General features: G+C 41.6%; 1 protein-coding gene across 2 annotated transcripts in view; it reads left to right on the top strand.

The window, feature by feature from the left end:
• Positions 1-13212, top strand: part of NSMCE1 (NSE1 homolog, SMC5-SMC6 complex component) — a 57982-nt gene that overhangs the window by 28657 nt on the left and 16113 nt on the right. For both annotated transcript variants that reach the window (XM_082261083.1, XM_082261082.1), the window contains exons 5-6: positions 2491-2637; positions 8055-8171. In XM_082261083.1, coding sequence (XP_082117209.1) covers positions 2491-2637; positions 8055-8171 — 264 coding nt within the window. The remainder of the gene's footprint in view (positions 1-2490; positions 2638-8054; positions 8172-13212) is intronic.

The following is a 13212-nucleotide window of genomic DNA, read 5'->3' as shown; positions in this document are numbered from 1 at the left end:
TGGACAGTGGTCACCATGGATAGCAGCCTGTCCAGGCTAGGGAGGTGTCCTTGGCAAGCATTCTGGTCAGGTTCTCAGGATCTGGACACTGAAGAGTCCAGACTACCTATAAATGTCTTGGAACTCTGAGCGATCAGACTGTCTGTACCATTGGACGGATTGTCTTCAGGGTTGTCCAGTGCACACATTCAATCTGACAATGCCACGGCCGTGCCTTATGTCAATCACCAAGGGGGCACAAGAAGTGTCCTTGCAGCACTGGAGGTAGCCGGCATTCTAAGGTAGGCAGAACAGTTCGTTCCAGCCGTACACATTCCCGGGGTGGAAAACTGGCAGGCAGATTACCTCAGTCGGCAGCTGTTGGACCAAGGGGAGTGGTCCCTTAATCCGGAGGGGTTTCATCAGTTGTCTCCAGTGAGGATCCCTGTGGTGGATCTGTTGGCGCCTCGGCTCAACAAAAAGGCGCATAGGTTTGTAGCTCGGTCAAGGGATCCTCTGGCGGACGCCACAGGTGCACTGGTGGCCCCATGCGGTCAATATCCTCTGATTTACGCCTTCTCTCCTGTCAAGCTTCTGCCAAGACTTCTGCGCAGGATCGAGGCAGAACGGATTCCGGTCATCTTAGTGGCTCCGGACTGGCCTCGTCAGGCTTGGTATGCTGATCTGGTGTGGCTGGTCGCCGATGTTCCTTGGAAGCTTCCTCTTGGGATCTGCTGTCCCAAGGACCGATCTTCCATCCTGCTTTACAGTCGCTGGCTTTGATGGCTTGGCTGTTGGAACGCCAGGTGCTGAAGGATAGAGGTTTATCTGAGTTGGTGATTCTTACACTGTTAAAAGTTAGGAAATCTACTTCTAGGAAGATCTACCATCGTTCTTGGTAGATGTACATTGCGTGGTGAGTCTCTTGGGGTTAATCTTCGCTCCTTCACAGTGGCTTAGATCTTGACCTTCCCAACGGGGGGGGGGGGGGGGGGGATGAACAGAAATTGGCCTTGAGTACCTTCAAGGGCCAGGTGTCGGCTTTGGCGGTCTTCTTCCAATGACCTTTGGTGTGTAGCTTTCTTCAGGGTGTCTGACATTTGGTTCCTCCAGTGCAGTCTCCCTTGCCGCCTTGGGACCTCAATTTGGTGCTTTTAGCCCTCCAGAAGCCTCCCTATGAGAATCTTCGGGAGATGCCCTTGCTTATGCTGTTTCAGAAGGTGGCCTTTTTGTTGCAGGCAGAGTGTCGGAACAGGCGGCGTTATCCTGTCGTTCACCTTACCTGGTGATTCACAGAGATAAGGTGGTTTTTCGCCCCTGTCTGTTGTTCCTTCCAAAGGTTGTCTCTGATTTTCATTTGAATGAAGACCTTGTGTTACCTTTCCTGTGTCCCAGGCCTAAACATCCGAAGGAAATTTACTTGCATGCCTTGGATGTGGTCCGAGCAATTAGGGTGTACCTGGCAGCTACGGAGTCTTTCATGAAGTCACTCACTATTTGTGCTCATGGATGGGCCTCGTAAAGGGTTGTCCACTTCCTCTGGGACCATTTCGGGATGGATCAGACAGTGATTCAGACCTATTCCATGAAGGGTCAGGTTCCTCCTTTTCCTGTTAAGGTGCACTCTACTAGGGCGCTTAGTGCCTCCTGGGCCTTCCGTCATCAGGCGTTAGTGACGCAGGTTTGCAAGGCGGCCACCTGTTCGTTGGTGCACACTTTTACAAAGTTTTATAAAGTGGATGTGTTGGCATCTGCGGATGCTTCGTTTGGCCGCAAGGTTTTGCAGGCTGCTGTTGAGAGGACCTGATCCTATTTGAGGGTGTATTGTTTTTTTTCAGGTAGGCTCCAGTTTTGGTTGAGCTCCTGTTGCCTGGTTGGCTACTGTTAAGCCTTGGGAATTTTTTTTTTTTTTTTTTTTGTTCCCACCCCTCATGTTTAACACTGCTTTGGGACATCCCAACAGGTATGGAGATCAGAAGCTGTGTCCATCAATAAACGAAAGAGTAAATGGGATTTTTGACTTACCGTAAAATCAATTTCTCTGATCATTGATGGACACAACCCCCACCCCTCTGCGGAGTTGTAATCCTTCTGACGCTGCTTGTTACTTAACTTAGTGCCTATAGCAGAGAGAGGGAGTATACCCCCTGGGACTGCCCGTGGGCGTAGCCAGGCATTTCTCCTTGTGTCCTACTCCTGTAGGGGGCAGTATAACCCAATGGTTATGGAGTTCAGAAGCTGTGTCCATCAATGAACATCAGACAAATGGATTTTACGGTAAGTCACAAATCAAAATTTTCTGCCTAGTGTCCTACTCTTGTGGGGGGCAGTATAACCCAATGGTTATGGAGATGTCCGTCAACTAACATCAGAGAAATGGATTTTACGGTAAGTCGTCCCATATTTTTTTTTTTTTTTTTACCCTTGTCTGGACCACAGAAGATCAAAAAATTGTTTTAACACAATGTTTTCACTTTTTACACAATTTTCTTGTGATTTTCTTCTGGGCAGATGGATCTAATTATTGACTCCGACAGTGGGTTTGCATCTTCCACAAACATTTTGAATCTTGCTGACCAGCTTCAGACCAGGAAAATGAAGAAGAAGGAGATTGAACAACTATTGCAGCAGTTTGTGCAAGACAAGTGGTTGATTGAGGTGTGTTGGTTGGCAAGAAGCATTTGTTGTAGCGGAACAGTTGGTTTTTAGATGTTCCTTTTTATAGAAAAAAAGCTTTCTCCAAAATTGCTGATTTAAAGGGTACTACCTTTCTCCATAGCCTACATGTGTAATAGACAAATATATTGTCTAGTTGACCCCTCCAAGTGCTAAAGAGTTAACTTATACCCCAGAAACACAGGGTTTTCTATGGAAACTGTTGTCAGATATAGTGGCCTCTACCTCACCACTGAAAAATCACTACGATTAGCAGTCCCAGCATCCACTATCAAAATGTAGGAGGCAGCGAGCAAGAACCAAAGACCCTAAACGCTGGTGGTCAATTCTTCATATTTTTTGCTTTTATGGAGTACTGAGGCATTGCAACTTGTCCAAAAGCTTATCCAGCCACCCGGAAGAGCAAACTAGACAATATAAATGTCTATTACATATGCTGTATATTAGTGATGTAACGATATCAAAATCTCACGGTACGATACAATTTCGATATTGACCTCATTGTACGATATTTATTGCGATATTGTGGAAAAGCTCATGGTATTGTTAAATAGCTCATGATAGTGTTTGTGATGATAATGGCGAAAAAATACCGACATTTATTCTGCTTTTGCCAGTCAACAGGCAATTTATTGTTGTATTTATGGATCCATGACAACATAAAACACTGATCACATAGTGCTTTTAAAGTGCAAGTTGTAGTCAGGAACATCAATATTCTGTATAGTAATATTTGGTTGCATAACTGATTCTTCTGTGCAATGTTCAAGTTAAGAAGCAGCTAGAACAATTGTAAACAATAGGCAATTCCCTTTAAGTGCAAACAAAGATCAAGTTAAGTCAGGTTTAAATGTGCACGGCAAATAAAGGCAGCCTTTTAAAACTGGTATTTAGGAACATAACTTAAACTTAAATAAAATAGTCAGTCAAAAAGCCTTTAAAAAAAACACTGACCTATCATTTAGCTTATGTTCACGTTTTTCATCAGAAAGATCAAAATATCTACATTGCAAGAAAAAAAAAAAAAAACAGTAAAAAAAATCCTTAAACTCTGGTCTATGTAGTTAACAATGATTTGTTCCGCGGGACTGTGTTTATTCCTCTTGCTTTTTGACGGACACCTGTCCTTTTAATATTGTAACCCAACCACGACTATATTGAGACTACCACGACGATACGATATCGCGATATCTTCGATATCGTTACATCCCTACTGTATATATGGCCACACACCGTACATGCAGAATCCTAAACTTTGTTAGAAAACGTAAAGATTGTGCCATTTGATATGTGAAATGGAATTGAACATGCCTTGCAAAATATCTCTTTACTTACAGTATATTCCAGTGAAATAATTTGTGAGCAATTTTGAAGACTTTTAGTCCAGATGCATGATTACTAAAAATCCACTATACACAAACATTACCATTCAAAAGATTAGAATGGCTCAGAAATGTAAATGTTTTTTTTAGCAAGTAATACCTACATTCACCAAAGAAGCATTGCTGGACAGTGGTCTAGTAATCACACTTTGCTGCTGTCAATGAATCCTGCATTTACAACTACAGCTTTGTAGCTGTCAGCTTTTTTAAAATGTTTGGTGAAAAACTTGAACACGTCTTTTGCAGCTCTTTGTAGGTGTGCAGCTGGCTTTTGGGGCATTTTCTATTCCCTAATGGTGAAGCGTTTCTCACAAAAGGTACTCAGATTGTAAGTAAATGTTTAAACCAAAGCTCACTTCACACGTTACACATTGCAACTGTACAATCTTTTTTGGATCTGCCAACAGCTTTTTAGTTATGATTAATCTAAAGTTGATTGTACAAAGATTGTATGATGATCGAATTGTAAAATGTATAGTAAGATGCCTGCCCTTAATCTTTCTCTTCTGTGCACCTGGATGGTCACCAATGGGGTATGTATTGTTTGACACAATAGGGTTTATTTACTGAAGGCAAATCCACTGTGCACTATTAGTGCACTTGGAAGTGCAGTCGCTGTAGATCTGAAGGGGACATGCAAGGAAAATAAAAAACAGCATTTTTGCTTGCACATGATTGGATGATAGAAATCAGCAGAGCTTCCCCTCATTTCAGATCTTCCCTCAGATCTACAGTGACTGCACTTCCAAGTGCACTTGTAGTGCACAGTGGATTTCCCTTTAGTAAATGAACCCCAATGTGTACTGTGATTACACACATATAGTTACATATACTGTACAAATCTGCAATACATGCACATTAGCACATAGCAGTTGTATCTCTTTGAGCACCCTGAAAGTACAGAAAAAAACCTAGTGCTGGAATAGCACTCAGCTCCTAAGGCCCCTTTCACATGGGGCGGACTCCGCTAGGTAGCTGTCTGCTGATCCTCGCTGAGCAGGCGGATGGCTTGTGCAGAGCAGAGACAGCTCGCTCTCCTCTATGGGCAGCCAGATGTAAACAGACCACCTGTCCGTTTACACCCTACTGCCATTTGATCTGCTAGACAGATGGGGGAACGGATCCCCATCTGTCTGCTTTTAGCGGGTCAGATCAGATTGGATGTCGGCGGGTGTACACAGACGCATGCCCATTTACATCTGCTGCTCCATAGAGAAGGAATGGTCCGATTTTGTCCAATTGAAAAATGACAGGTGGACCCGATCAGTCTGCCTGTGCTGTGTGAAAGGGGCCTAATTACTGATTTGTGTCAGCTGAGCCCAGGCGTCTTTTTTGCTTAATTATTCAGAACCTTCCCCTTGTACTTTTTCAACATAAAGGCTAATATTTTTGTAGTCCTAACATAAGAATCTGGAGGGATAATTCCACTTATTGAGAGAACACAGGAAATGTACACAGGACAGCTCTGAATTTCTGACATGATCAACGGGTATTTTTTTCCCCCCTTTTTGATATAACAAAAAAATTTCAATGATTTATTCAGAGCAAAAGGGAGCAAATAAGATAATTTTAATTGTTCGGATTTACATGCACTTTATTGAAGAGAATTGCAAGTATGTATACACCTACTTTTATGCTGCACCTTTCGTTTAAAGGTAGCCTGCAAGAAAATATGTAGGTGGTCATTGTGTAACGTCCCTTTGAAAATGCTGGATGCTAGGTTCTGAGGCAAAACAGAGCCAGGCAGCTGGCATTGTTAGGAAGTCTGTAATGGCAGCATATATAGTTCTCTCAGGTTTACTTTAAAAACATTACAGTGCTAACAGGTTCATTTTAAAGGAAAGTTATATGGAGAGCAATTCAGAGGATGCAATTGTTAACCTCTGCCTGAAAATGTCTGGCTATCTCTGGACTCCATACTGACCTAGAATATGCATATAGGTTGAAAAGTCATATAAAATGTCTAACTGATTTGCATATTTGTTTGCAATCAAGAAAGCACTGAAGCTTTTAGATCAGTATAATAGCCAGGAACGTCATTGGTAATAGATAAAAAGATAGACCCAGATGTCTAGGCTTAAAAAGGTTTTGTCATGTCCATATTGTTTACCGTACTACAAAAATTAGAAACAAACATAGTTTGCCTCATGGGCCCCTCCAATGACTGATTGACAAATACCAATGTGAAAAAGTATAACTTTTATTGAAAAGATATAGACAAATAAAAGTAGTAGTATAACGCATGTCATATCCTATTTGTGGACATGTGTAATTGTATACATACTGTACATGTACAATGTAGAATTGCCTGAAATCAATGGACTAGGTGTATCCAATGGGATAAGTTGTCTAACAAAAAGAGTGACACTTGACATGTTTCGGACTTGCATATATATTGTCCTTCAGAAGTGATGACAAAGTTTGACAACGAATCTAGACATAAATGTAGATATTAGTGCATACAATGAGTAAGCATATCAAAGTAATGCATATGTATACTGTACTGCTGATACTAGATAACACAGCACAGTCCTTGCATGCCAAATAGGGATTACTGTAGTTCAGTAGTCCTATCAGTTCTCAAAAACAAAAGAGTTGTTGGATGCTGAAGCTTGTTGGTAAGGAGCTCAACACTAAAGTTATATGGAGAGCAATTCAGAGGATGGGATTTTTAACTTAAAGCGGAGTTCCACCCTGGATTTTTTTTTTTTTTTTTTTAATACCCCCGAGACAGTCAGGGCTAGTGCATTCCACAATGGCTAGCCTCTGATCTGTCCCGGGTTGCACTTACCTGTTAGGACAAATACTTACCTTGCAAACGTCTTGTCCAGCGCTGCCATCTCAGATGTGGGCAGCTTGAAGCCAGCGAGATCCCCTTCGGCGTCTTCTTCCGCCTTCTTTGGTCCCACGATGCTCTGCGCCGGCCCCGACGTCACTTCCGGGTCGCGCGCGTCATCCCTCTACAGCTTCTGGGCATGCCCAGAAGCTGTTTAGAAGGGGATGACGCGCGCGACCCGGAACTGACGTCGGGGCCGGTGCAGGCGCAATGATTCCTGGGAGCTATGACGTTCAGCTCCCAGGAATCATTGCAGAGCCAGGAAGTGACGACGGGCCGCGGCCGAGGAAGGAGGAAGAAGGAAGTAAGGTAAGTATTTTTTCTTCGCTACGAGGTAAGTAAAAAAAAAAAAAAAATATGCGATTATCCATTTCTTTTTCAGGTGACCCGGAGCGAGAAGATGGAGGTAAGTATAAAAATAGGGTGGAACTCCACTTTAACCTCTTCCTGAAAATGTCTGCCTATCTCTGGGCTCTGTACTGACCTGGAATATGCATACAGGTTGAAAAGTCATAAAAAATGTCCAACTGATTTGCATATTTGTGATCAAGAAAGCACTGAAGCTTTTAGATTAGTATAATAGCCAGGAACGTCATTGTTAATAGAAGAGATCAGCACCGATAGCCCACTAATTTTATCAATACAGGTTTCCTTTCAGAGCGCATGCATTTGAAATAGAGGATCTGGAGCAGAAATAGAGGAATGGAGCTGTTTAAATGTACCCTGCTTCAAAGGTTTCAATCCAAACACGGCTTTAAATATTATTTTAAAATGCTTCACAAACTGATGTTAAAAGTAAAAACAGATGTTTGTGTATGTTAGCCCTAAGTGTAGTGAGGTAGGCTCAATATTTGAAATTTATGTTTAATACACACTGCAGCCATATTTAGCAGGCTTTCACTGTAATTTTGGTTAAAACAGCAGCCTTGTGTTATATGATCTCTTACAAGAGACAGTGGTGTTAGAATGCACGGAGCACACTGGCCTTCATTCTTTTGTATCCAGTTTATATCCAGAGGTCAATCAGAATATAAGGGTTTTCTCTACTTTTTTTGATTACTAAATAGCCTCCTGCATTTGTACGTTCATATGATCTGACTTGAATTATACTAGGTTAACTCACTTCAAAATAAGCCTTTGTAAAGTCTTCCACTTATCCTCTTGCTTTTCTTTATTAATAGAAAGAAGGAGAGTACAGTCTTCACACTCGATGCATAATGGAATTGGAGCATTATATTCAGAGTACATACCAAGATATGGTCAAAACATGCAACATTTGCCACAACATTGCAATTCAGGTATAACATTTGCTATAATGGGTTTATATTAATTTGTTCATAATATACATAGTTCTGAGTACACGCTATCAGGTCTACAGCGGGCAATTACAAAGTGGTAATCTGATCGGTTGCTATGAATTACTGAACCTTGCCCTCCATCATTCTTTGTATTCCATGTGTAGATCATTTTTGAGCTGTACAGTATACAGTGCCTTGAAAAAGTATTCATACCCCTTGAAATTTTCTTCGTTTTGGTACAACCAAAAACGTAAATGTATTATATTGGGCTTTTATGTGATAGACCAACACAAAGTGGCACAGCATTGTGAAGTGGAAGGAAGATGATAAATGGTTTTCAAAATTGTTTACAAATATCTGAAAAGTGTGGCGTGCATTTGTATTCAGCCCCCTTACTCTGATACCCCTAACTAAAATCTAGTGGTAACAGTTGCCTTCAGAAGTCACCTAATAAGTGATTAGAGTCAACCTGTGTTCAATTTAATCTCCGTATAAATACAGCTATTTTGTGAAGCCCTCAGAGGTTTGAGAACCTTAGTGAGCAAACAGCATCATACAGGCCAAGGGACACACCAGACAGTTCAAGGATAAAGTTGTGGAGAAATTTAAAGCAGGGTTAGGTTATAAAAAAAAAAAAAAAAATATCCCAAGCTTTGAACATCTCATGGAGCACTGTTCAATTCATCATCCGAAAATGGAAAGAGTATGGTACAACCGCAAAGCTACCAAGACATGGCGTTCCACCTAAACTGACAGACCGACCAAGGAGAGCATTAATGAGAGAAACAGCCAAGAGACCCATGGTAACTCCGGAGGAGCTGCAGAGATCCACAGCTCAGATGGGAGAATCTTTCTACAGGACAAATCTTTGTCGTGCACTCTCAAATGTGGTCTTTATGAAAGAGAGGCAAGAGGAAAGCCATTGTTGAAAAAGAGCCATAAGAAGTCCCGCTTGCAGTTTGCGAGAAAGCCATGTGGGGGACACAGCAAACATGTGAAAGAAGGTGCTTTTTTCAGATGAGACCAAAAGTAAACTGTTTGGTCTAAAAGAAAAATGCTATGTGTGGTGGAGAAGTAAAACTGCACATCACCATGAATACAACATTACCATCGTTGAACATGGTGTTGGCAGCATCATGTTGTGGGGATGCTTTTCTTCCGCAGGGACAGGAAAGCTGGTCAGAGTTGATGGGAAGATGGATGAATCCAAATACAGGGCAATCTTAGAAGAAAACTGATTAGTCTGCAATAGACTTGAGACTGCGGTGGAGGTTCACCTTCCAGCAGGACAACGACCCTAAATGTACAGCCAGAGCTACAATGAAGTGGTTTAGATCAAAGCATATTCATGTGTTAGAATGGCCCAGTCAAAGTCCAGACCTAAATCTAATTGAGAATCTGTGGCAAGACTTGAAAATTGCTGTTCACAACTGCTCTCCATCCAATCTGACAGAGCTTGAGCCTTTTTGCAAAGAAGAATGGGCAAAAATTTCACTCTCTAGATGTGCAAAGCTGGTAGAGACATACCTAAAAAGACTTTCAGCTGTAATTGCAGCGAAAGGTGGTTCTGTAAAATATTGACTCAGGGGGCCTGAATACAAATGCACTCTGGGTGACGTGCGGAAAGTTTCTGGAGGACACCACACCAGCGTGGAGGGGGTGAGGAGACCCGGTGATTGTTCTTAGTGCACCTTCACAATACAAAAAGTGGCTTTTAAATTTAAGATGTTTGTAGGTGCAACAGCTTAAGAGTGGAATAAGGAGGTGTTTTTTAAAAAATGGTATCACACTAGTGCAGTATATTTCTCTTTACATACCCTTGTCCTACTAATTGCGGGAGATTGGAGAAGGGGACTGCACTGCCACGGGAATCTTTAGGGGATGCCAATCTGGGACCAGCATGGTGTGTGCGATTAGGAGGAAGTGACGGCCATTCCAGTGGAATCTTTGGGGGTGAATAATCACGCTTTTTATGCCTCATCCATGAGAGTGGGCAGGCATTTCCCTCTGGTGAGTTCCCACTTTCTCTGGATCTATCAACACACTGGTGGAGGAAAGTGAGGTGATTTATTTCCGCTGCACACTGGATACCTGTTCTTTTTCTTCTGGAGTTTATTACATCTATTTACTCATAGACTCTGTCAAGACTGTGCATGTTTGATGGACTGTCATTTATTTCACTTCATGAACTTATTTTACCTATGTTTGACCATGTTATGAAATATTATAAAACAGAGCTACCAGGCGTGTGAAAATATTAAAACATAATTTACAAATCCATAATATAATAAAGTGCACTAGTGACTAAAAACTGAACCATTCGGTAATACTGATAATAATAAAGTGCACTAGTGACAAAAATCTAATACCATACAATCATAATTAATTGGGACAATAAATATTCTAAAGTGCAAAAAAAATGTGCAATAAGTGCCAAAGTGCTAAATCCAGTGCAGTCCAAAAAATATATATATAAACAGTCCACTCAAATTAGATAAAGTGCTGAGTACAGTGCTTGAAGTGCTCCACACAAGTGCCAAGTGCTTCCAAAGATAAAAATATTGCACCTTAGACTATTTATTGTCCCAATTAATTATGATTGTATGGTATTAGATTTTTGTCACTAGTGCACTTTATTATTATCAGTATTACTGAATGGTTCAGTTTTAAGTCACTAGTGCACTTTATTATATTATGGATTTGTAAATTATGTTTTAGTATTTTCACACGCCTGGTAGCGCTGTTTTATAATATTTCATAAATTTCTTGGTTTTTACCTAAGTGAGCAGCAGCTGCAGGTGATATTAGTTTGCATCACTTTAGCGCGGGTTTAATATTATATATATATATATATATATATATATATATATATATATATATATATATTTATATTTTTTTGACCATGTTATGTTTGCACCACTAATGCCAGATTTTTTCTAAGGATAAGTTGGTGTTTAAGATTTATGAATACAAATGCACGCCACACTTTTCACATATTTATTTGTAAAAAAATTTGAAAGACATTTATCGTTTTCCTTCCACTTCACAATTATGTGTCACTTTGTGTTGGTCTATCACATAAAATCCCAATAAAATACATTTACATTTTTGGTTGTAACATGACAGAATATGGAAAATTTCAAGGGGTATGAATAGCCAAGGAAGTCACCAGTAACAACTTGCCCCCAGAATAGTGGCAGGTAATAGAGCTCCTGATATTTGTGGAAGCCTTATAGAATTTATTTAGCCATATCAGTAAATTCCTACCCCTGTACAGAGGCCTAAAAGTAGTTGCTGGTGTGTGTGTGTGCGGGTTTGTGATTTTAAGAAAAAAAAAAAAAATGCACTCTCAGCTCCTACTCTTCTGTGTCTCCATTCATAGCAAACCACTTGCTATGGGGGCAGGTGTGCAGTTTCGCTCCAGAGCCAGGCTGTGTGCATCCAGAGACACAAACAGCGTGGCTTAGCCCTGCCCCCCACTCTCTGTTCACAGGATTTGATGCAGCCAAAACACACTGTGTACATGTTTGTGTCGTGGGCTATAGCGGGAGGGGCAGAGATCTCCCTCTGACGTTAGCCGGGGGGGGGGGGGGGGTGTCACGTAACCGCTGTGCTGGCCACCCAGCCCCTCCCACTGTAGCCCTTAGATGGGGGAGAAGATTGGCAGGAGGTCTTGTGACCGGCCAGAAGAGATCTGGAAAAAGGTATTTAGAGTTATCGTTTTCTTCAACTGTGTACACAGTGTTATTGCTGCATAAAAGAGAGGGGCTGGCATTAATATTTAATTCGTTTTACTTTACTACTGTCAGCGGCAGGAGGGGGAGCAGAGACGGCTCACACACAGAAGCTGACAGGCAGGGAGGGGGGGAGAGCAGTGAATGATGGAGGCACGTAAACTGACCGCAGTAATCAGGGATCAGTAGCCATGATTACCGTCGTCAGCACACCAAGGGGGACACAGGAACAGGCAGGATCAACCAGCCTTTTTACAGCTTAGAGAGGTATAGGTTAGACAGCACACACACTGTGCTGTTTAACCTGCTATAAAGGCACAGGCTATTTTTGTTTTTGGGTTACAACTACTTTAGGTTTTAAAGGTTCTTGTAAATTTGCATGCTAGTATTGGGTGAAAATTTTTATAGAAGCCATTGTGAACACCCTTGCCTTGGGTAAAGACTTCTTTGTTCACTTTAATATATTTTTTTGCAGTTGCCTACCTCTGTTAATACTGCTTTGCAACGTTCCAATTGTAAGGGTTAAAAGAGCCATGCCCATTTATGAATGAAAGAGCAAATAAGATTTTTTTTTTTATACACATCTTAAAATCCATCTTGAGATCGACACGGCACCGGCAATTCTAATCTGCTGGTCATATTTTTGAGTATTTGTTGTACTTTTTCTGCTTGTTCAGTAACTGAGTTCTTCAGGAAATGGAAGGGGGTTCTGTGCTGTTGCAGGAGCTGCTGGTTGGTTGACCTTCTGTTTGGTGCGTAGCATCCTACTCCTTCAGGTAGTACTCCATATTCCCATAAAACACATTCCTGGAGAAAGCTCTAGAGCATGGGTGTCCAACCTGCGGCCCTCCAGCTGTTGTGGAACTACAAGTCCCATCATGCCTTTACCTTTGGTAGTCATGCATACAACTGTCAGTCTCGCAATGCCTCATGGGACTTTTCTTGCAATGCCTTATGGGTCCAGTAGTTCCATAACAGCTGGAGAGCCGCAGGTTGGACACCCATGCTCTAGAATTTTTAGTGCTGCAACAACCACCAGCTGGGGACTGGTGCAGAAAGCCACAATGAGGATAATTGCCAGCACACCCTGAATCATCAGGTAGAGTCCAAATGTTTTTTTTATTGAAGCATGATCACATCACAAAAAGATAGTGCAATGTTTCGGAGTCACGCAGGACCCCTTCGTCAGGCATGTCACATGCCTGAAGAAGGGGTCCTGCGTGACTCAAACATTGCACTAACTTTTTGTGATGTGATCATGCTTCAGTAAAAAAAAACTTTTTGGATTCGACCTGATTCGTGGTGTT

The sequence above is a fragment of the Pelophylax lessonae genome (assembly GCF_965119305.1).
Source record: "Pelophylax lessonae genome assembly, chromosome: 6".
NCBI lineage: Eukaryota > Metazoa > Chordata > Amphibia > Anura > Ranidae > Pelophylax > Pelophylax lessonae.
The sequence above is the reverse complement of the archived record's forward strand: the minus strand, read 5'-3'. Positions and strand labels throughout refer to the sequence as shown.